The sequence below is a fragment of the Corvus moneduloides genome, chromosome 9, assembly GCF_009650955.1.
Source record: "Corvus moneduloides isolate bCorMon1 chromosome 9, bCorMon1.pri, whole genome shotgun sequence".
In the NCBI taxonomy this organism is placed as follows: Eukaryota; Metazoa; Chordata; class Aves; order Passeriformes; family Corvidae; genus Corvus; species Corvus moneduloides.
The window spans coordinates 15,936,908-15,959,610 of record NC_045484.1 but is presented as its reverse complement, the minus strand read 5'-3'; the positions used below and the strand labels follow the sequence as shown (position 1 = coordinate 15,959,610).

At 38.0% G+C, this 22,703-nt stretch overlaps 1 protein-coding gene across 3 annotated transcripts; it reads left to right on the top strand.

Moving 5' to 3' along the window:
- Positions 1 to 27: 27 nt before the first annotated feature.
- Positions 28 to 22,388, top strand: BRDT (bromodomain testis associated). 3 transcript variants are annotated; one of them, XM_032118176.1, is made up of 19 exons: positions 28 to 246; positions 2,345 to 2,482; positions 3,205 to 3,334; positions 4,146 to 4,318; positions 5,407 to 5,778; positions 6,790 to 6,918; positions 7,089 to 7,277; positions 8,533 to 8,720; positions 8,795 to 9,084; positions 9,169 to 9,282; positions 10,833 to 10,955; positions 11,864 to 11,925; positions 13,135 to 13,297; positions 14,041 to 14,153; positions 15,408 to 15,549; positions 17,257 to 17,330; positions 19,919 to 20,118; positions 21,301 to 21,460; positions 22,184 to 22,388. In XM_032118176.1, the coding sequence occupies exons 1-19, from the start codon at positions 55 to 57 to the stop codon at positions 22,250 to 22,252; spliced, it is 3,021 nt and encodes a 1,006-aa protein (XP_031974067.1). In that variant the 5' UTR covers positions 28 to 54; the 3' UTR covers positions 22,253 to 22,388. The 3 variants fall into 3 exon arrangements, with proteins under 3 accessions (XP_031974067.1, XP_031974066.1, XP_031974068.1); XM_032118175.1 differs by having other exon boundaries at positions 13,114 to 13,297; XM_032118177.1 differs by lacking the exons at positions 13,135 to 13,297; positions 14,041 to 14,153.
- Positions 22,389 to 22,703: the final 315 nt, after the last annotated feature.

Sequence of the window (22,703 nt, the reverse complement as noted above, 5' to 3'; positions counted from 1 at the left end):
TCAGGTTAAATGCATAAAGATCTTTGAACAAGCGGATATACAAACTCACTAAAGATGTCTGTTCAAAGCCAACACCATTCCAGTATTATTAACCCTCCTCCACCAGAATACATAAATAACCAAAGTAGTGGATGTCAAACAAACCAACTTCAGTACTTACAGAGGGTGGTCATGAGAGCCATGTGGAGACACAACTTTTCCTGGCCGTTTCACCAACCTGTAGATGCAGCAGCACTGAATCTTCCTGTAAGAACCATTTTGGAATTGGGGTATTAATATGTAAATCGTGTCAATTAATGTTAAACAGGTTTTTTCTGATGCAAGAGATTTTGGAAGACTATTTTTGCTATTGAACTGCTGTCATTAATCCAAGTCTATGAGAAAATGCTTTTCTTTCTAGAGAAATGCTGCCTTTTTGCTGATTTTTCTGACCTGAAACTAGTAAATCAGTATTTCTAATGGATGATAATAATAACACTTAAACAGGCTTCTTAGAGTTTCTGTATATTGGTGTTCAGTCTTGTCTTCTGGTTTAGACATATTTATTAAAACTGCAAATGATGAGTATTTTCTTTGGCCTTTGAGTTTTTTTAATATTAGGCAGCCTTAATGTCAAATACGTTATGATGGAAAATCAGATCTGATTGACCCCGAAGTAAACAGGCAAGTCTGGAACCATTTTGTAGCAGAGAAGTCATTAGACCTATAGTATTTGTCAATTTCAAATCATTATGCTCTGAAGTTTCTAGAGGAAATAAATGTCCCTGCAAAAATATGGAAATAAAAAGAGATGTGGTTCTCATTATACCACAGTGGAAGAACCTCCTTCCATGAAATAGAAGATAGGATGCTTAAATGATTTTTCTGTATTGCCGCGTGCATGTTATTTATGCTACAGCTTAATTGTAACAAAGTGCCTGACTACAATGTTTTGTGACGTGTGATTTTAATTCAGGTATTTTTAGACTCCAATTTTGGATGTTTTTCAGTCAAATGAAAATACAGGTTATTGGCACAATGGTATTTCAAATGACCTGGAAGATACTGCTCTTGGTAGATAAGTAGAAAGGTGTTAAATAAAACCATTATACGTTCCCTTGGATTGTTTTCTTTTTTTTCCCCTCCACCAGCTTAAGCATTGATATTTATTTCTCACAAATTTTGAAGACTAATTTTGCAAACTATGTTTAGAGCAGACAAAAGTCTTTCTGTGGCTGTTTCTTTTGACAAACCCATCTGGTCGGTTTGTACAAAAGCACAAAGTGACTATCACTCTGTGTCTTCTCTTACCTTTTTTCCTTCTTGGAAGTGGCTGTCAGTTAAGGCTAATATTAAGGGGCATTCCATCAGAGTTGTGGTACCATTTGCAGCTGGCTTCAGGCCAGTTCTGCCTCTCTGGATTTCTAAGGCAGCCTCTTGACTTCCAAGAGTATGTATTAGTTCAACCATTGCACAGTAACAAGCAAGCATCTGGCTCCATGGCAAGAGCAGTAAAAGTATTTGCCCCCTTTGCATTTCTCCGCCAAATGTTAGAAGATGCAGAATGGACAATATTTAATTATTAATTGCATTTTTGTTTTGCTATATTAAATAGCCTGCACTCTGGTGTATTCAGCATTCCTATTTCACCAAAACAGATTGTTAGGATAGCTTTAGAACACTCCAGAAGTAGTAGTTACTTCATACAGTTGCAATGTATATGTTATAATGTATATGTGAACTTAGTGGGGATATTTGCATTCCAATTTCTTAAATGTTCCATCAGGGAAACAGCCTCACAAGGTTTTAGCTATGCTACTACAATAATGGTGACAGTTGCCATTCCAGCTGCCTTTCAGTGATATTGCCACATCTTCACTAGACCAACCTTAAGAGGAGAGCCAATATAGCCAGGTATAAAGTATTTGGCAGCAATTGTGAAAACTTGGTAGGTTCTTTTTGTTAGTGACTGAGACTTTGTTGAAGTTTGGCTTTTTTCCTCTGTTCTGTAAACTGGAGTGCTACTTTGTGTAAATGGCTTTGAGATAACAAATGAGAAGTGCATATACTTTTAATACGTACTACTACCAGCACAGCTCTGGAGCCTGTTGAAATATTCTTTGGGGCTTTAAATGGTATGTTACATGGAAGGACAAGGACAAAATATAAGCTGAAGATTTCCTGAACACGTACTTTTTTGGTGCCTATGACTATAGGGGAATGTTTTCCTTTAAATAAAATATTGCTTCTACCATAATGCAATTCTCCTCTCTTGTAATTTAACTTTCATAACTAAATCTGTAAAAATCTTCATATCCTAATTTTAAGGTATCTGTTTGGTGACTTATTTTTTCAATACCTACAGGATTATTACACTATCATAAAGAAACCTATGGATTTAGGCACCATAAAAAAGCGTCTGGAACATAATTACTACACAAAAGCTGCAGAATGCATTGAAGATTTTAAAACTATGTTCTGGAACTGCTACATGTATAACAAGGTATGTGAAACAGCAACTTGTACCAGTAACGGGTTCTACTGAATGATACAAACAAGCACATGGTTATTAGAACATGCAGTAAGTTAGTTGACATTTTCATGATTTTTTTGGAACTATTTTCTCTGAAATGTTGGGGAGGTTTTTTTTCTAGGTTTGACTGAGGACACAAGTGAAGTCTAGCTTGCTGTTCCAACAACCGAGTGCATAGTCTTTTCTGCACAATGATCCCTCATCCAAAATCTCTGAGGTTTAGCTGCAGAGCTCATGAACAGCAAGCACAGTGTCACTGCTGTGCAAGTCTAAAGCTAGTAAGCCTGAGCCATGCTCTGTTCCTTCAACAAATTTAACCTAATGAAGTGTGAGCACCTCCCTGTGCTTGAATATTTGTTGGCTGTGTCAGTGTCTTTGAGCTTCAACAGCTTCTTCAGAACACAGGAGTAAAAAAGGGAGTTGCAGATCTGCCCCCTTTGGCCTTTGCTGTAGAAGTATGCAGATGTAAAGGAGTTTTTTTCAGTGGAACAGTGGGAGAAAGAGTATTTCAAAGGTAAAGTAATTTGCTTTAGAGTTGCAGGGGCAGGGATGGCAATGATTTCTAGACCTCTCGGGTACTGGTGGCTTTTTTCAATCTGTTGGGACAGAATTCTCTAGTCTGGTTGTTTTAAGAGATAGCTCCCAATACTGCAGCTTCTCCTTGACTGAATGGTACGGCCCATATTTTGCAGCCAGGTGATGACATTGTGTTTATGGCTGAAGAACTAGAAAAAGTGTTTATGCAGAAAATAGCCCATATGCCCCCAGAAGAAAGACTAGTGAGTCTCAATAAAGGAAAGAGAAAAGGAAAGAAGACAGAAGGTAAGGCTTGTTTTATATGCTGAACTTGTAATGTATTAAGCAAGCAAAACTGGAAATAGGCTCTTTGTCACAACCCAACCCTGGAACAGTTTGGGTGCTCTCTACTCTTTCCAGAACAATCAGACAAATAACAATACTTCTATAAGGCTTTAGAAGCTTAAAAAAAAAAAAAAACCAAGTGGTTGTTTTTTTGGTTTTTTTTTTTTTTAAGAAAAGGAAACTGACTTCCAATTCAGAGACTGTCATGCCACTTAGCACTGTGAACATCTGTGGGAACTAAACAGAGTAAGAACGAAAAAGACATGAGTAATCTAACCAGCCAAACAAAATACAGAAAAACATTGGTCTAAACTGTTCTGAGATCTCAGTGGTGGAGATATGTAATATTGCTAAGCAATATATGCAGATATTAACTATGCTTAGGAAACATGAACCTTCATGATGCAGTCTGCACCCTTTGCTGCTTGGTCTTTGTGTTTGTAGAAAATAACTTGATACTTTCCTTGGCAAGAACATTTTTACAATGTACAGAGTGCAGTATGATGCCTCTTTAATCTTTGGTCTGAAGTTAATCCACACTTTCTTGAAGCCAAATAATGTGTAACTTGGTACAATATTCTAGCTGAAGCACTAACAGTGCTGAGTAGAGGAGGATACCAAGGTTGCTGTAACAAACACTCTTGTTTGCATATATTTGTCATTCATGTATAGAAGGGTGATTATGTTGACAACTGGTCAACTTGACCATGAAAGAAATTAACTGCAATATTGAAGACCTAACTTCTAAAATGTCCTGTATTAAAATAACCAGAACCACAGCAGCCCAACCCTGGGACTTCAAATGAACAAAGCTCAAATGAGAAACAAGCTGAAAGCAGTGAGCAGCCTCCAGTGATGACTCGAGAGCAACAGCAGGTTCCACTGGCTCCTTTGTCTGCAGCTCAGCTGGCTGCTTTAATGCCAGCTGCAGTCTCTATAACAAAAGTAAGTTTCCTCAAATAACTTTCAGAAAGAAAGATATTGAAATTGCTTCCTCACGCACTGACGGCAAAACCTTAGGAGCCATTCTTATTGCTGTATCTTTTTGAAACTTTTATTATAATAGAAGATAGTAAGAGATCTCTATTAAAATCTAGGTCTCTGCTAAATAACTGGGCCAGTACTAATTCTAGAAACTAAACAGAAATTGGGATGATTGCTTGGCGCATCTTTCCCTATAAATGTGGTTTTAAAATGTTGTTCTCAAAGAAACAAAATTAATTTTAAGATGATCATTCTTGAAGTGTATTATTATATACACTTCTGCAGACTTCACCTTAAGGATAAAGGTTTTAGTACTAAAATAAAGCTCTAAGTTCTATTTAATAACTTCTCGTGTTTTCAACATAAATCAAACGCTTGATTCTCCAAAAATTAGCATGTTTGCTTAAACACTGTAACTAGAATGGAAGGTGTTTGTAGCTCACAAAAGCAAAGCAAATTCTTGTTTACCTCAATCTGAGTTGTATGTGAACATACGAAAAACACTCCTGTATTGACTTTGTTTTGGTTTTGCTCTTCAGTGAGCAACAGGCACTTCTTCCAGACTCTCCTATAGTGTCTATTTACACTCACGCAGAGTCTGAACACTGATGAAAAAGCACACATTATATAGCTTCCAAACCAAATACTGATCAAGTTAGAGAAAAACAGCGATAAACCATGTGCATAAGGCACTCAACCAGGCCTAAAATTAATTGCAGTAGTTTTCCCCCCTTCCTGTAGCTGTCAACTTGCATGTAATTTCATAACCTGCCAGCTTCCTGGGATCCTCACAATTGGCTAAAATCTGACCACAGCCTGATCTGCAGTACTTCTTCTTTTCTTTACATCTAAGATGGAGTCTGGTGTGCTGATCTTGTAATACCTTGTAGGTATTTAGTCTAAGGTTGGGGGATTGCTGCATTCTGCTGTGACTTCAATAGCTGTAAAAGTTCTGACACTTTTTTGGACTACACACACACGAAAGAATAATCTAAAACTGACCATTCTCTTACTGTTCTGAACACCTGTTTATTTTTGTCTTTTCTTAGGCAAAAAAAGGTGTGAAAAGGAAGGCTGACACTACAACTCCTAGTACTTCAATAGTGACAGCAAGTGGTGAATCTTCTGCAATGTTTAATGAAAGAAAAGCTGTTAAAGCACGTGGAGGTGAAAATGAATGTATGGTAACAAACAAGCTTCTGAATAGATCCTTTTCAGATTCTCAACAGCCACCTGGAATTATTAAAAAGTTTCAGTTGTCAGAACAACTAAAACATTGTAATGCAATACTTAAAGAAATGTTTTCAAAGAAACATGCAGCATATGCATGGCCTTTCTTAAAACCTCTAGATGTGGCATCTTTCTCCACTGGTGCAAACCAAGCCATTGCCAAATTTCCTACAGACCTAGGAACCATTAAAGTAAGTATGTTTCTGGGGAAATTAGACTATTTGTGTAATTATAAGGTTTTAAATCTGTTAGCTGAGAAGGTGTCATGAAAGCTGCTTCTCCTTTGAAAGACATAACAGGTCTAGAAACCAAATACATTTGTTTCTCAAACTTAGCCAAGGTCACTGAAGAAACTCTTCTGAGTCTCGTTGTGACACATAGCCACACATAGTGGCTAATCTACTTATCTGCTGAACAAGCTAATATAAGTAGTGAGGGAATTATGATCTCCATGAAGCCCTTCCAAGCATGCTGCACGTTAAATATCTGTCTGTACATGCAGTGCTGTTGTTAATGTCCCATAAAACAAAATGCAATTCTGCCCACTTCTGCTTTTCCCTCAATCTCAATATTCTTGGTGAAGTGCCCTAGAACTTCTGCGCTGTATGTTTACACATTTCACCTTTTGAGTGGAAAGCACCCATTCTAGATGGAGATATGTGGATGGTGCTCTGTGAACACTGAGAGTGTTTGTATGGGGTTAAACTATTTAGCCCACTTAAGCTCCATTTTTTGGGGGAATGTTCAATTTTAATAGTTTACTAAATTATCTTGAAAGCTGACTTGCACAATACAAAGGTAATTTCCCAATTTCTAGTCCATTAGTTTGACTCCAGCTATTATGGAATAAGCTTTGTGTAAATACCATGTTTAGAATCAAAAAACAGATGCTGAGTTCAGAACCAAATAAAACCACCCAAACACTGTCATCTTGACCAAGTGCTGAAACTAGTACTACAAAGTCCTTCTAGCAATTACAATTAAATCGGTTTAAAAGAGGGGGGGAAAAAAATCTCTTAACTTTGTTAAAGAGACAATGTTGAAATGAGAAGCAGGTATTTCCATAATGTTTTTTATAATATTTACTGTCTTGGTACAAGCTGAACCTGACTATATATGTCAAAATTCTTGTTCCTCCTTTCTTTCGGCTTGTTCATGGTGATACTGTCTACTAAATGTGCCTTAAATTTCTTTTCCTCTAGAAGAAAATGGATAACTTTGAATATAGTGATATACAAGAATTTGCTACAGATGTTAGATTAATGTTCATGAGCTGCTACAAACGTAATTCTCCAGACCATGAAATAGTTGCTATGGCAAGAAAACTTCAGGTGAGTTGTCTTTTAAGTCAGACTTGAAAAAGAATAGTTCATCTCATGCCCTGGTGTAGAATCTACTAATATTACTGAACTACTATGTTTCTGTGTAGTTCTGCAAGTAGTAGCTGCATAATGCTTTTAGGTTTGGGAACAGCATATTTTTCAGATTTCTAACTCTTCAGGATGTTTTTGAAATGCACTTTGCTAAAATTCCTGATGAGCCTGTTGCAAGTGATCATCTGCCACAGCCTATGAGAGAAATGACAGAAGCTTATTCCAGTGAAAGTAGTAATGATAACTCTTCAGAAGAAAAATCATCTGAAGACTCTGAAGAGGAAAGAAAAGTGCACTTAGGAAAGCTTCAGGAGCAGGTAAGCATTAGTACTTAATATGTGTGACTTAAGATCTCTCTGGCAATGCCCTTTTCAATGGTTTATATCAAGGCTTAGCAACAAAAATCAGTTTTTAAAAGATTCTAGTAACTTGTCTTTTTAACACAGAACTTTATTCCCATTTGGAAGCACTGCTAAATGTTAAACAAATAGTGCCTCAACAAATACAAAGTGGTTTTAGTGAACAATTGTTCTACTACTCTTGCCTACCACTTCTTCAGAGGACTCTCAAACTTCTTAAAAAATAAAACTGTGTTCCTGTGGTATGAGAGCCTGCAGACATTCCACATGTAGCTTAGTAGCATATTTTTCCAACAGGATCATTTACTTCATATGGTTAAAAAGCCTTATCCTTACCCTCAGTCTCTTCTGAGCCACACAAAAGTCATTAAATTCTACTTCACAAAGCTCAGTATGAGAGAGAAAACAAGGAATCTCATGTAAACCAGTGAAGCAAAGCTATGCTTCATATTAGGAGTGTGATGGGTGTTGCTTCTGCTTGAATGTAACTTTTTAACCTGTTGCTGATGTATCTATAAACTCTGGGGAAAATTAGCGTTTGTTCTGCTAGTCAAATGAGAGAGTTTTCAGTCTTTGTCAGACTAGCATCATCAATTTATGAATGTAGGCAGAAGGAAATGTACAAGCCAACCTTTACAGTAGTGAGTTATTTCAGTGTGTCTGATTTCTAATCTCATTATCTGACCATCTTCCAATTCATGTTGTGTGAAGCTCTTCTAAACTCTTACTATGTCCCAACTAGCCATTTCATATTGCAAAATGAGATGTACGAGCCCAGTCCCACGTGCCTAATTCAGCAATGCTGTAGAAGTATAACCAAATAAGGCATTTATGTGCATCCCAAATGCCTGAAATTGAAGAGAGGCTTCTGGAAACCCCTACAGTGATTTTCTTTTCTTTTTTTTTCTTTTCTTTTTTTTGGGGGAGGGGGTGGAGGAAAGTATTCTTGACAGGATGCTAGAAGGCACATGCTGTTAGAAATGTCTGAATAAAATAAACAATCCTACATCTTCTAGATGCATAATCTGTGACCAAGATAAAATATAGTAAAATGTTTGGAAAATAAATCTGGTTTGGAAAGCAAATATCTTATTAATATCCACTCAGCTGCCACAAATTTCCTGTGATATTTAGGACCAATTTATTGTTCCTCCTACATTGGCCAATATTATCAGGATTTTGGGGTTTTTTGTTTTCTTTTTCTTTTTGATAGCTTAAAGCTCTTCACCAGCAGTTGTGGCTTTTGACCAAAGCATGCTTATCTAGACCAGAAAAGAAAAAAGGGAAGGCTAAAAGTAAGAAAAGAAAGAACAAGGAAAAAGCTGAAATAAAAAGCTTGATTCAAAAGAAGAAAAATCTGAAATACATGAAGAAATCTAAGAAAAAGCTGTCATTAAACATGTAAGTGTGGGGAACTTGTGTGGGTGTCAAATTATTTTAAACTGCTGTTACTGCAGTATACTTTTTTCCTGCAGTCAATCAAAGAAAACCATGCAGCAGATCTTGTTGGCACATAAGTCAGAAGATGAAGATGCTGCTAAACCTATGAATTATGATGAAAAACGACAGTTGAGTTTGGACATAAATAAACTCCCTGGAGATAAGCTTGGAAAAGTAGTCCATATAATACAGTCAAGAGAACCTGCACTGAGGAACTCTAACCCTGATGAGATAGAAATAGACTTCGAAACTTTAAATGCTTCAACACTCAGAGAACTAGAGAAATATGTAGCAACCTGTTTGAAGAAGAAACAAAGAAAACAGGGTAGGTAGCATAAATGATGTTTTAAAAAGCCCACTAGATTTACTTTCTGTTTTGCTTTCATGTTAACTTCTGTTTCACATGCAGATAAAAATCCAACAAAGTCAAAAGAAGAACTTAATTCTGAGAGGAAACAAGAGCTAGAGAAGAGACTATTGGATGTCAATGGTCAACTAAACCCAAAGAAGGAGAGCTTCAAGGGTAATGTGGCTCTTACTTTTACTCATTTGCAATGGAAATAGCTTAAAGTGGAATTCTTCCCTCGGGCTTCAGTCCTGTTAGGCAGGTGGGGACTTTCTCCTCAGATTAGTTGGGGTATTAAGCTTCCCACAGCTAGTCTCAAGATTCTTTCTATGTTGAGTGAGCTGGAGTCACAGCAGCAAATTTGGTCAGTTACTTGTTCTGTCTAAAGCAGCTTCCTTATTTCTGCACCTAATACTTTATTACAGGTAAAGATGGTAACAGCTTCAGAAATTGAGACACTGAACAATTCTCTTATGCTAATATATGAAAATATGGTGGGGTGTGTGGAGAGTCACGCAGTCTGTTTGCAATTCATTTTCTGTGGTTTAGAGATGCAAGAATAACCAATTCTAGTCATACCTGTTAGGTGGCAGTGTCATTAATGCTGCCATGCTAACAAAACTTGTGTATCAGTGACAGGTGTGCTGTGTTATCTTAGACTTAAGGAAGTGTCCTAGGAGAATCAATTCCATTTTTCAGGCAATAATGCATTTCAAGATCAAAGCCAGAAATTCAGTGCGCACTTGAGCTGTACACTTACTGATGGCTCTCATCAGGGGCTGAGAATGGATCAATGCAGCTGATGCTGCTATTATGAGTCAAGCTGTTCCTCATTAAAAGAGTGAGTGCTATTATTGCCTGCCACTGGATATCTATTTAGCTCCTATGTAAAACCAGTTAGCTGAAATGATAGAATCATCTCTGGAAGACACAGGGACACTTGTATCCAGCATTAGCTCAGTCAGGTCTTCCTGTCTTGTATACATAATGGCTTGAAAATATCCTACAAAGAAAAGCTTAAAGAAGCAGCTGAAATCAATTATGAAGTATATGTTGTGAAGAGAGGGAAAAAAGCTGGCTAGGAAGTCTTTACAACTGGTATCTGGCTTGTTTACAAGAGCTAAATCTGGACTCGTGTCCAGGGAAACAGGTATCCATGTAACTTCTCATTTTCGAAGCCTCTATCAGAGCAAAAACTTTGAAAAAGATTTGACTGCAAAATCATTGTAAGCCAAGTAAAATCAACCCTGTAGATGAAAAATAGTCAGATGGTGGGGAGGTGGCAAAAGATGGCAATTTGGGAGTAGTACACGTGGTTAGGAAAGAACAGCTGACTGTAGATAAAGAACTCTACATCCAAGTCTGGCAGCAGCAACATGCACAGAAACAGGCTCTTAACAGCAGGAAAGCTTATGGGGGAAAATTACTTGAATTGTGTCTTAAGACTGTATAGTTTTAATCTACTTCAGAATTGTAAATTGTGTGACTACAGCTTCTCCTTGGATATTTCATTCATTCAACTAGCTTGCTGCTGGTAAATCCCACTCTTCCCCTTTCTAGAGGGAGGCCTTTGTTTTCAAGTCCACTGCTAAATTGACAGTACACAAGGAAGGGAAATAAGATGAACTCTTACATGGGAGAACAGGCCTAACAAGGTTGATCCTAGTCTTGTATATGAAGAATGCTCCATTGCAGGTTGCTCTGAATTCTTTCTTTTTCTCTTGCAGTTGAAAACAATGCTGAGTCAAGTACTGAGCCAAGCAGACTGAGTGACAGCAGCAGCTCCTCAGATTCTGGCAGCAGCACCAGCAGTGATTCTAGCTCCTCAGATAGCAGTGACTCTGAATCAGGTTAGAAAGCTTATTTTTGTGTTTGTGTAGGCAAAAAAATCTTATCTCTGTTAGCATCTACTGTTCCACATGCTTACAAAGGATTTTAGTTATCTTTGGTTTGGTTTCCTCTGCTCCATTTTGAAGGCTTAATTCAAATGCTACAAAATGAATGCCTTAATACTGAGATTCCAGGTAACACAAAACAAAACCCAAGAACAAAACAACCAAACCCCACTACATCCATTCAACTTACAAGTGAAAATCTTTAGGGACCAAAATAAGCTAGCAAAAGGTCTGTGTATATAACCTGGATACTCAACTATTGGGCTATAGCTTATTCTTGTAGCTTTGATCCCTTTTTGAAAGTGTGATTCATTTTAATTTCATCTTCTGGTCTGCAGCATGAAGGGTGACCTGAGCAAGAAAAGTGCCTACAGCACTAACTGCAGAGCCAAAATCCACCCTGGTGCTTAAGCTGTTTCAAGCTTGTTTAAAGGGTATTACAGCATCAGAACACTGAATGATGTTTCTCTGTACACAGAACTCTCTTTAGTTTTCTAGGGAAGAATAGATCTGCCAAACTGGAGGTCTACAGTGTTAGATCTCCATATGAGGTATAAGGTGAGATGAATGCTCAACTCTCTGCAGTGGTGGGGGGGGAGCAAACACAGTGAATCAATGGCAATGAAGACCCTGATCCTGCAGGAATCTTTGTGGTCTCTTTTTATATCTGGGAGAAGTTCTCTAAACATATCAAGCTCAAGTCAATGTATTCAAGATAATGTTCCTTTCACTGCGAGGTTTGAATCTAGGTACAACTGCAATTCACACCTTGTATGTGTGAATAATGAAACATATGTCAATGACTGCTTTGGTTTTTTTCCGTCCCTCTTTTTCTGCCCACCTCACTGTATTTACGGTTACAGAAACCTGTTCAAAACAGACTGGAGCCAGGCAGAACTGTCCAGCTTCTACAGAAAAGTCTAAGGTAAACCTGGCTGGAATGGATATAGTGGTTTTGCCCTAAACAAATAACAAAGTAATTACGCGAATAACTTTGTTAAGCAAAGTTATTTTTTAACATATAATGGTACTAGAAGTGATGCAACTTTATCAGGAAATAATGAATATGGCTTGAATGCTATGTGTTTTGTAGGACTGATTGATATGAAGATTCACATGAGCTGTTTGTTAGAAGTAGCTTATGCATCTATACAGGAACAGATATACTTCTGAGGCTTTTACCTTTTATAATTATTGTGGTGATTGTGTTTGATGAAGGGCAGAATGTTCCACATACCCCACCTACCCCCAAAAAAAACAGATACTCTCCAAATCGATAGAATTGACCTAGCAAACAGTGCAAGCCCCACTTAAATGTTTTTCAATCTATTAATAACCTCACTTCTACACCTGAAAAGAAATAAATTGTACAATATACTCCTTAATTTCAGGATACTTTAATATTGCTTATTGCTATGGCATTATTAGAATCAACAGCAATTTTATCTAGAAATAATTCTTAATGCCTCTTAGATTGAATTGCTCTGTTACTGTATTATACAGTGGGTGTTATTTCTTGTCAAGGTTAGCTGCCTTTAACAATTTCCCTTGAAGCTACCAGAGACAGAGACCTTGAATTTCAAAGCAAAATCACAGCAAAATCTTCATTCTTCTTGCAATAGACTTGCTTTCCCTTAAAGTACGGGAAACTAGGCTGCAAATTTATTATTCAGCTGCTCCTTCTGCATCTTCATAAGCAAAGACTCAGGGAAGGAATTATGCAACACCCTTTTTTTTTTTTTTTGCTTAAGAACTGCAGCCTCTGCAGTGACAGAATGACAGCAATAAACTTGAGAAAACAGGATCCAGGAAATGAGCTTCAGCTTGGTCAGTTGTAGCAGCCCCTTACTGACCTTCAGTAGCACCAATCATACTTGAAATCCTCACATTACATTTTGTTCTCAGGGGTTTCCTGTACCTGTCAGACCAAGGCAGAGCGTGCACTTTACCTCACAGCTTTTTGTCATCAAAACTCTTAGAAAATTACGGCTCAGGATCATAATACAAGGAGTACTGAATCCGATAAACGGTGGAAATGGGTAGTGGTGGGAGAAGAGGATCAAATAGCTATTAAAAAAAATTGGCTGTATTAACCACTGCAATCTCTTTATAGAGAATACCACTTTGTTTACAGAGGACATCCTGCAATGCTGTTCTGCAAGCACAGCCTTCCTCTCTTACTAGTAGCTTGCAAAATCATGGATCATCTGAACTGCAGCAGCAACCTCCCAATGCACCACAAACGTTTCAGTTTAGATCACTTAATCCTTCAGAACAAAATGCTCAGACTCTCTCAGGTAATACCTTTATGGTTATATTTGACTGCTGAGGAAAGAAGGGGTGTCAGTATGCCTGTATTGCCCAGCAAGCTTATCTTGGCGTTCTGGAGGTTAGCAAGTGGATAACTGAAAAAGTCCTTGCAGGGTATGGATTACAAAAGAGCGTGATGTAAATTAAAGCATGGCAGCACTGAGGATTGGCTAGGGGGTTCTGATTACTGGGGCATTTGTGGCAGGGCAGAGTAGTATTAAAACCAGGAGGTGTTCGTGCTTCCTTCCAATGAGATGGAAAAGGATACCTTAAGGACTTGGGAGTTACAGGAAGTGCTGAACACCTTTAGGCAGGAATTAGATGCTTAAAACTGTCCCCACTATCCAAGTTCATGTCTGAAATCCCTATTAGCTGAATGTAAGGCTTGGTGCCATAGGTCTTCTGAATTGATTGTTGTTGTCTAGACACATCAAATACATGAAGTTGCTTAGGAACTTGACCCAAGGAGCTATTCTTTTCCCTCCCTCATTTCAAAAAGTCTAATAACATCAGACACTTCTGAGATTTTGGTAGAAGACAGCATGAACTGGTAGCTGATGAACTGAGAAATCAATTAAAAACTAATTAAAAATAACTCTCTTAAATCATGTGGCCAGAATGCATATCTTCATACTGAGTTACTCCACAGATCCAAACAGTGACCTAATTTTGAGATGTAGGACTGCATTTTGCATGACAGGGGGAAAATCATACCCTACTTCTTTCTCAGGTATAATCACAGCTGTACCTGCTCTGCATGATGCCCCACACCAGCAAACTCCTCAGAGTACTCCAAAGACAACTCAGTCTTCTGTCACCCACTCCAGAAATGCTCTTCCAGAGGTGAATATGTGCTTCTCTCCAACGAATTAATTTCAAACAGCATCTTTGTATGTTCTTACCCTTTAAATAAGATGTAATATAACACTTCAGGCTTGAATTTGATGTGATGAAGGCCATTTAAGGTTTACAACAAAAGTTTTCTAAAACCCGAATAACAAAGTGATTCTCATCCTTTAACAGGGCATTGCTTCATTGCCTATTGGCTGCAACACAAAAGGAAAGCTTGGCTGATCAAGCTTATAGTGTACTATAAAGCTTATTTTACGTCTTTTTGGGGCTATAGCTTGAACTTAAGTAACCCTTGCACACTTCCAGGTTAAAAGTCCACCCTGTAAACCAACAGCTTTACAAAAGAAGCAGATTATAATGTGTGTTTTGGTTTTGTAGAAGTATCAATTTCACAAACTAAGTGATATTGAGGGTCTAGAGGCTATACTGGAAAAGTGTTTTGCTTTTCATACTTTTCCTAAAGCTATGGAAACTGGGGTTTTCAGGGTCTAGATGAGGTTGCAAAATATTCAGTCACTGTTGATTTCTGTCTTAGTATGTTCTTGGAGAGTATCCTGGTTAGAAGGGCCTCTGTGGAACAAAAGAAGTTATTGATGTTACTGCAGCAAGATCACTTCCCTCCTAAGATGATGTGGTGTAAATTTTAGTTGCTTTAATCAGGCTGTAATAGCTTTCTTTTTGGCAATGGATAGAAACTACCTTTTGAATCTATGAGCACAAGAACGTGTCCTGCTATTAAGGATGAAAAGCAGCTTGCCCTTTCCTACTGGTGTCCACTGTCCAAGGTAGCATGTAATGCAAATTATGACTCAGGTTTGTGCAGCACTGTCCTCAGTTCAAGGGATTACTGCACAGAGAAAAAATACCACTGCACTGAAGATCACAGCTACCCTTTACCCTGATCCACAAGCTCAAGTGCAGCAGGCTTTATGACAACCTTATTCTGCTGTACAATGTTAGGGGTTAAAGATCTTGTATCAGTTTCTCATGCTCTACCCACTCTATCACTTGGGATTGCTGAGCAGTGCATATTCTAAATCTGAAGTCTTGAGGTATGAACTTGCTTTGGTTATCATAATATGAATGAAATTTATTTCTTCCCTGGTGTTTACAGAAACTGGAGCTGCAAGAATTTACTGCTCTAAGCTTCAAAACCTTTAATCCTGATGCTGTATAATAACAATCCTTATGTGCTAAACACAAATACTATGAAGAACATATTTTGAAGTCTAGCTTCTCTTCTAGGTATCCAACACCATTTTCCAGGTTGACAGTGCTGACTGGAGTAAACAAGCTGAGCAAACAAGACATCTAGACAAATCAAATAAACTTCAAAACAAGACCTGTGTGAGAACTGCTGATTTAACATCCATAAGTCAAGAACAAAGTATGTAATGTCATAATAAAAACTGTAACCATTATCAGGGGAGCAAAGCCAAAAATGTATATGGAACCGGTTTAAAGAAATGTATTGCTGAACACTTGTACGTTAATCAGTTTGTAGAATAACAGTGGGTGTGCAGTTTTCCCTTGCTCTTTCTTATTTGCTGCTTTAAAAAAAAAAAAAAAAGTGAAATTAAACAGATCTTTGGTTCTTGTTCTGTGTTAAAATATATAAAGAAGATTACTTTTTTATTTAAGAATTTAGCTTTCTGAATGTAGTACTAGGGATAAGTAACCCAGTCTTCCATGAAGTCTGAGAATTGATGCCTCAATCTGTTGAACTTTCCTGGCCTTTAACGTGTCTTCTGCTGAAGCTTCATGGCGCTCTTTTCCCAGGGTACTTTGTGTGTATTTTGAGTTATTATCTTTGGCTCTTGGTGACAAGGATCTGACAGTCAATCAATGCCAATGAGACTTTCACTATGGAATAAACTTGCAATTATTACAAGAATATTGGCCCTCTGAAAGCTGCATTCTGTACTTCATACATATTTCAAAGTAAAGAATTGACTGAACATCCATCCTCTGTGTCCAGTATTACCAGACAATGATTGTTTTGGTTTCTCCTTTACTCTTTGCCCTCTAGAACACCTCTACAGGGAGGGAAGAAGCTTCTGAAAGCTTGATGAAATTAAAAGGCAGAGCCTGTTCACTGATGAACTCTCTTTTTGTTGCCAAAGAATAATGCTAAGTAGTTGTGGTGTATTAAAGCATTTCTAAAAATGGAGATTTAACTCTCTATGAACTTCTATTCATTTTAGGGTCTTAACACATCAAGCCATACATCTACTGACCCCCTTTGCTTAGACTTGCAGCAGTGGAACTGTCCATGGCTTTGGCTAAGGATTTTCACTTATAAAGTTTTGAGGCTGTGAGGCCTTTCTGAAAACCCCTTTTATGAAAAACTGGCTGAGGCTTTGATACTTCAGTATTCTAGATTCAAACATTCAAAAACTTATCCTTTGCATAATAAAAAAAGGCCAACATGTTACCTGAAGTTTCTTATTAAGCATTTACCTAAACACTGAAACATCTCAAACTACAGTAGAAGATAAGATAAAATGTGTTGTTTATCTCTGGTTTGAAAATAGTGCTTGGGGTTTTTTTTCCCCTCAAATAATAAAGTAACAGCATGGAGTATTTGTACAGCTGTAGGCTACTGGAAAGGGGAGGACTAGCCCTTGATGGCTGACCTATTTGCTTTTTTAAAAAAAAATAGGGTCGAGACCTTTTGGTGAAATAAGTTTGCATAATCTATCAGGTACTCTTAAATAATGCTGGAATCAAAAGGATAGAGGGCTAGGTGGGGAGGAGAAGGAAGTAAGTGGCAAAGGGCTGTGTTGAGGCTTTCTGACCAAATGTTTTGAGCATTCTGCTTGGACCTCTCCTAGAATTAACCAGGAGTTAATTTCTCATCTGTAGCTGAGCTAATGATACCTTTCCCTGCCCAAAAGTGGAGAGAAGTGGTCCAGTTCAACTTAAGCTTAGGACATGTTTGGAAGAATTTCTGTCTTTCTGAACTAAATAATAAACTGCAATGTAAGCTTTTAAGTCAATTCCTGGAATGACTAAAGTTTTATCATTTAGATTTGAGAAAAAATAGTTCATAAAGTCAACATGATTGAAAAGCCCTTTTTAATTCTTCCATCAGGTCATTGTATACCCGATGATAAATGTAATGATAAAAACATATTAGAGCCAATGTCTGAACTTCTTCCAAGAAAGGTAAGTGTTGCTCAAGTTCTACTTGAGAAGAGGCTGAGTTTACTTATGAGGTTGAATAACTCCCTGACCTGGGATCTTCTCTAAAAATCTGTTATTTTACGATTAGAGTATTTAGTGTGCAATAGGCCTTGGACATTGTTATAATCTGTACAGATTTATCTCATTTTTAGTGCTAAAAGCAAACAAATCTATGGACTCTTTTCATTTCAGAAGTGTAGTGGTTTGGTCCAAAATACTCATTACTGTTTATCTGCTGTGAGATAAGAATTAGGAGAAATGCAAAACAGGCACCAAACTTGAAAGAATATAAAGAAGTTTATTAACAGACCTAAAAGAAGAAAAAAAATTATACCACCTTCAGAACTCTCCTCCTCCCCCCACCTTCCTCCCTTCTCCCACTGACAATGTGAAAAGACAACCCTTAAGATGTTCAGTCTGTTTACCACTTCCATAATAACCTTGTTCAGTCCATTTAGAAAGAGAAGTCTCTTCTTGCTCATGCTATGAAAACATTATCACAACGAGCCAGCCGCCCACTTCCAAATATTGTTCAGTCCATTTAGGAAGAGGAATCTCTCTGCCTGCGTGTGAGTCCTTTCCCCCGACTTGCAGCTTTTCCCGCAACTGCTTTCGAGGGTCCACTCTTGAAGTTTTTTGGGGTACAATTTTAAGGTTGAGCCGTTCAGAAACAAAAACAGAGGCCCTTCTCCTTCCCTGGGAGCAAAGGGTCTTCCTCATCTTCATTGTTAGGACTATCTCTGGGAGCATCTCTAGGGACTGAGGTTTTCTCCTTTCCCGTTTGGAGCAAAAGTCCTCATCTGGTTCATCTCTAGGGACTGAGGTTTTCTCCTTTCCCATTTGGAGCAAAAGTCCTCATCTGGTTCATCTCTCCCTGTCCAAACTTCTCATGAAATTACAGCTGCGGCAGCATCTGCCTATCTCAGCGCAGGTGCTTTTGCTCACGAGTTGAACACTCCACCCCCCATATCTTCATGAAATTACAACAGGATACTCTGCTATATCATAGCTTCACAACAGACTTTCAGCTTTAAGCATCTCCTCTCTCTCTTCCCTCAGGTTTTCAGCTCTTCACAGCAGTAAAAGGGTTACTCTCACCTCGGCCTTGCAGCTTTGCAGCTGGAATGTTGAATTTTTCTTATCGCAGTGGAGAGGGGGGAGAGCCGAGCCGCTCCGGCTGCCCACGGCAAGGCAGTGGGGGGGGTTCCATGGCTGGAACAGGTCCATCGGCTCCAGGATGGCCGTGGCCCGGCCCGGCCTGGCCCAAGCAGGGCCTGGCCGGGCCCGCTGGCCCCCACTCGGGGCCCACAGCCACCTGTGCCAGCAGCGGAAACGAGAGAGAGCTTGGAGGGGGAGTTTGCCTATTCTTAAATGTGGATCACAGAGGTGATCACAACTTTAAGTGGCTTAGAGAATTGTCCATATTCAAACTGGCCAGCTGATAGGTTCTATCAGTTCCCAGAGGAAACTGTAAGCACCCCTTAGCAAGGACGTCCCTTCCGGGACGATGCTTGCTAACCTATGACAAGAAGGTAAAGTATATAAGATACGTTTATATATATATATAAAATAGTATGCCCATGTTGTCATATTAAAATATGGCTTGTTTCATCTAGTTTTAATATTTAAACAAGGAACTAGTGTTCCTGGATCTAGTTCTGATATCCAAGTTACTAGTGTACTTTCCCTTGCTGATCCACTAACAAAAATAAGAGTAATGTGGAATATAGTCTTGGTGCTAATGGAAAACCTATTCTGAAAAAAGACAAAGCATTTTTAATGACTAAAAGTATTTATGACAGTTAAGCAAAGTATTTCCTAGCATACAGTAAGTAAATGGAAGGACAGAGATATTTTCTCATCTACTAAATTCTTCTCGTGTAACCAGCTATTTTAAAACATTAGATCAAAATTACTAATAATGGATCATGTGAATCTCTGGACATAAAAAGTTTTCTATATCATCTGTTGTACTAAAATATTTCTAGGATTTTCCTTTAGGCACTTAGCTTTCAGAAAGCTATTAACTAACATGTTGAATTCAATTCCAAAAATACGTATTTCCTTCGTAAGAACATGCTTCTACTAGAAGCAGGATTTCTTAAGAATGCTGGTTTTATTCTGGTTTATGCTGTGAAGAAAATGCCACAGGGGAACAAACAAAACCCACAAGCCTAGTATAAAACTATTGTTATGTAAGGATTACATATAGAGGATAGATGGATGCTCTCTGTATTAAAACCTTGTCAATGGACCTTGTGTAAACTCAGCCTTCTTTTCTGAAATGAAAAAGTGGAGAGGTAGACTTAATGGTAAGAATAGCTACAAATGCTAATGATTGCTGGCATATTGCCAACAACTCTCAAAATTGATGAGAACGCATATCAAAGTCTTCTCAGATTGCTGTGTTTGCACTAATATCCTGCCAAAGGAAGGATATTCTGGTGTAGATATTTCCAAACAGGCCCAGCCAAACACTGTGCTAATGTAAGAATTAAGCAGGTAAAAGATGTCAGTAGTTGCAGCATATTTTTTCCTCTTCTGTGTTTTCCTTTTTCTAATAACTTCAGGATACAGAATTTAAGACTATTGATTCCTGGGTAAGCCTCTGTAAAACGATGAAGATTCCAGCTCCAATAAAAGCCTCTGCTGAGAGCTTCAATCAGTTCAGGGATGCAGTATTAAAGAGGACTGGGCAAGTGCAGGAGTTAAAAAGGCCTCTGTTGCAAGCTGAGAAGGAGCTGCAAAATCTTCCACAAGAAAACAAAAGGTTTGTAACCACATATGTTATGTGTTATGGTTTAAGTGTTATTCTGGTTTTTGCCTGTATGGTATACTGGGTGGCTTAGTTATTCATGAACAAGTGTTTTGGATTAGGTAATTGCCACAGGTGAGGTGAAGCTGGGGAGCCATACCACTGTAAGCACAACTGCACATCCAAAACGCTGTTAGTGTGCTTAGTGTGCGTTGGGATTTTTTTTTTTTTTTTTTTCTTTTTTTTGATGGAGGACTGTTTGGTTTTTGTTTGGCCATTAAGGTGAGGGTTTTTGGTCCTCTGGAGCACTCAATGCCTCTGGTCATGACCAGAGTTCACATTTGTCCTCAGTATCTTATTTTCCTTGTTGCTCTCCTAAGGGGATACAGGATAACATAGTCTTTGAGAGCATGGTATTAACATAGTTATACAGGGGTTCCAGTGTGCATCACTTCAGACAGTAGAATTCTTTGCATTGCTGTAGAAAGGCACCTTCAATAAGCCCCTGCTGTAGTATTCTTCCCTAGTTGTTTGCAGCCCATTTTAGGGAATGCCCTGAGGCCTATGGTCATGCTGAGTGGGATAAGGGACCACCTACCAATTACTGCATTGCAGTAATATAAAAAAGTATAGACTTTGTTTGCCACCTTTTGGAAACTGTGTTTGCAAGACTTCCCTCTTCAGTAGTCTTGATTTTTCTTGTCTGTTTGACCCTGTGAAAGATAAATCTGAGCTGGTTCCTAATTCTCCTGCACTTGCCCATTCCTGGTTGTATCAGAATAAGTCAATTGCTTGGATTGTTTTATTTTAATAATCAGAGCATTTGAGAGACTTAAGAGTATACTCCTGGTTCAGAATTTAGCGAAATCTACCTCAAGTAATTGGAGAGGATGAAGGTAGAAGAAAAATATCACAGGCCAAGAAAGTAACAGAAAATCAAGAATTTCAAAGCAAGTGTACGTAAGTTTTGTGTAGCACATCTATAAATCCCACATGGACACGGGAAACATGAACCTACGACAGCCCAACAGTTGTGTGCACATAACTCTCGTGAAGGGAAATCACTATGAAACAATGTGAAAGAGAACCACAGTTTAAGTGCTGGGCACTGATTGAAATTATTTGCAGAATTCTATCAGGTTGTTATGAAAAAAAAGAACTTTTATCCTATACTGATTTCTTCTCCTGCCTTTAAAGGGACCATGAAAGCACAGGAGTGGATGCCATGGCAGCAACAGACTGTGAGCTTGAAAAAGAAATACATAATAGCAAACTGCCCAAAGCTCAACAACATATTCTTGATCAAGACCGTAACTTGGCAAGAAAAATGGAACAAGAACGCAGGAGGAAGGAAGCAGTGAGTTGCTGACTCTTGCTACATGATTTTTTTTCAACTTTATTAGAGAATAAACAAATACTAGGTCAGGTCCTTATTTCAAAGGATCTGAATGATTGAAAATGACAGAACTATACTATCTGAAGAGTTAGTCCAGAAAATGCAAAAGGAAACTCAAAGTATGTCTTCAGGTGATATCATATGAAAAGCTATCTGCTTGGTCCTATTACTCCCATAAGCTAAGAATAATTGTGTGGTAAAATAAAATTCTGAGGAGGAGTTCCCGCCCTCTAAATAATTTCCAGCCTTCAGTCTTGCAAGCTGTCCATCCTCTTTAATGTGTTCCATGTCAACAAAAGTGCTAGTCATACTGTTCTGGTGTGAAATACCAAGCCTGAGCCTTTTAAAAACTATCTGGTTTTATTGGTGAAAGTAATTAATGTTTTTAATTGCTACCTTTTTTAGATTAAACATTTTTTTAAAATTCCTAGTGTTGTATAATGGAACGTAAGTACCAGTATGAGACCTTGCTGGATTCAGGTAAGTTTGACTGAAGCTTTCATCCTTTGGCTCTTTTCTGAGGGCTTCAACAACAAGCACACTCAAATTTATCATAATAGAGAAGCCATACATTTTTTGAGAAGATGTGTTTATAGTTTTTTCTTAAATCATTAAGTATTTGACCTGCATAGTATTCTTTAATGTCTGACTGCTCTGAAAAGACACTTGTTTGCTTTCTTGCAGACAGCCTGGATAATTGATGTGAATCTGCAGAGAGATATTATGGCATCTTTCGAAGAATATCTTGAGTGAAAGCAGTAGTTTATATAGAATTTAACTTCAAACTACTACAAATAGCACAATTTTGTACCTGTTAGGATCTTAAATGTTAAGACTGCTTTAAAGACCTTCTCTAAAATGCTTTGTATTAAAAGCTTGTTCATTAATACCTGAAGTGTCACAAGATTTATTTTTTTCACTGCTTGTTTGTAACACGTAATCTAGTCTACTACACAGTGGAATGGAGTTGTTAATTTGATTATAGTTTCATCTGTTGTGTATATATGGTATTAAAAAAATGATTTTTTTACTTTACTGTGACACACCTGCACAAAATCTGGGCTGTGACAAAAAGATCTCTTTAATAGTGGTACTGTCTAAGGGGTGTGTAACGTTACCTGTAATCATAAAAAAAGCTTCCATGAACTCTATAATTTCAGTAGTAAGTCTTATGTACTTGCATGTCTTTTAAGGCCCAGATGTG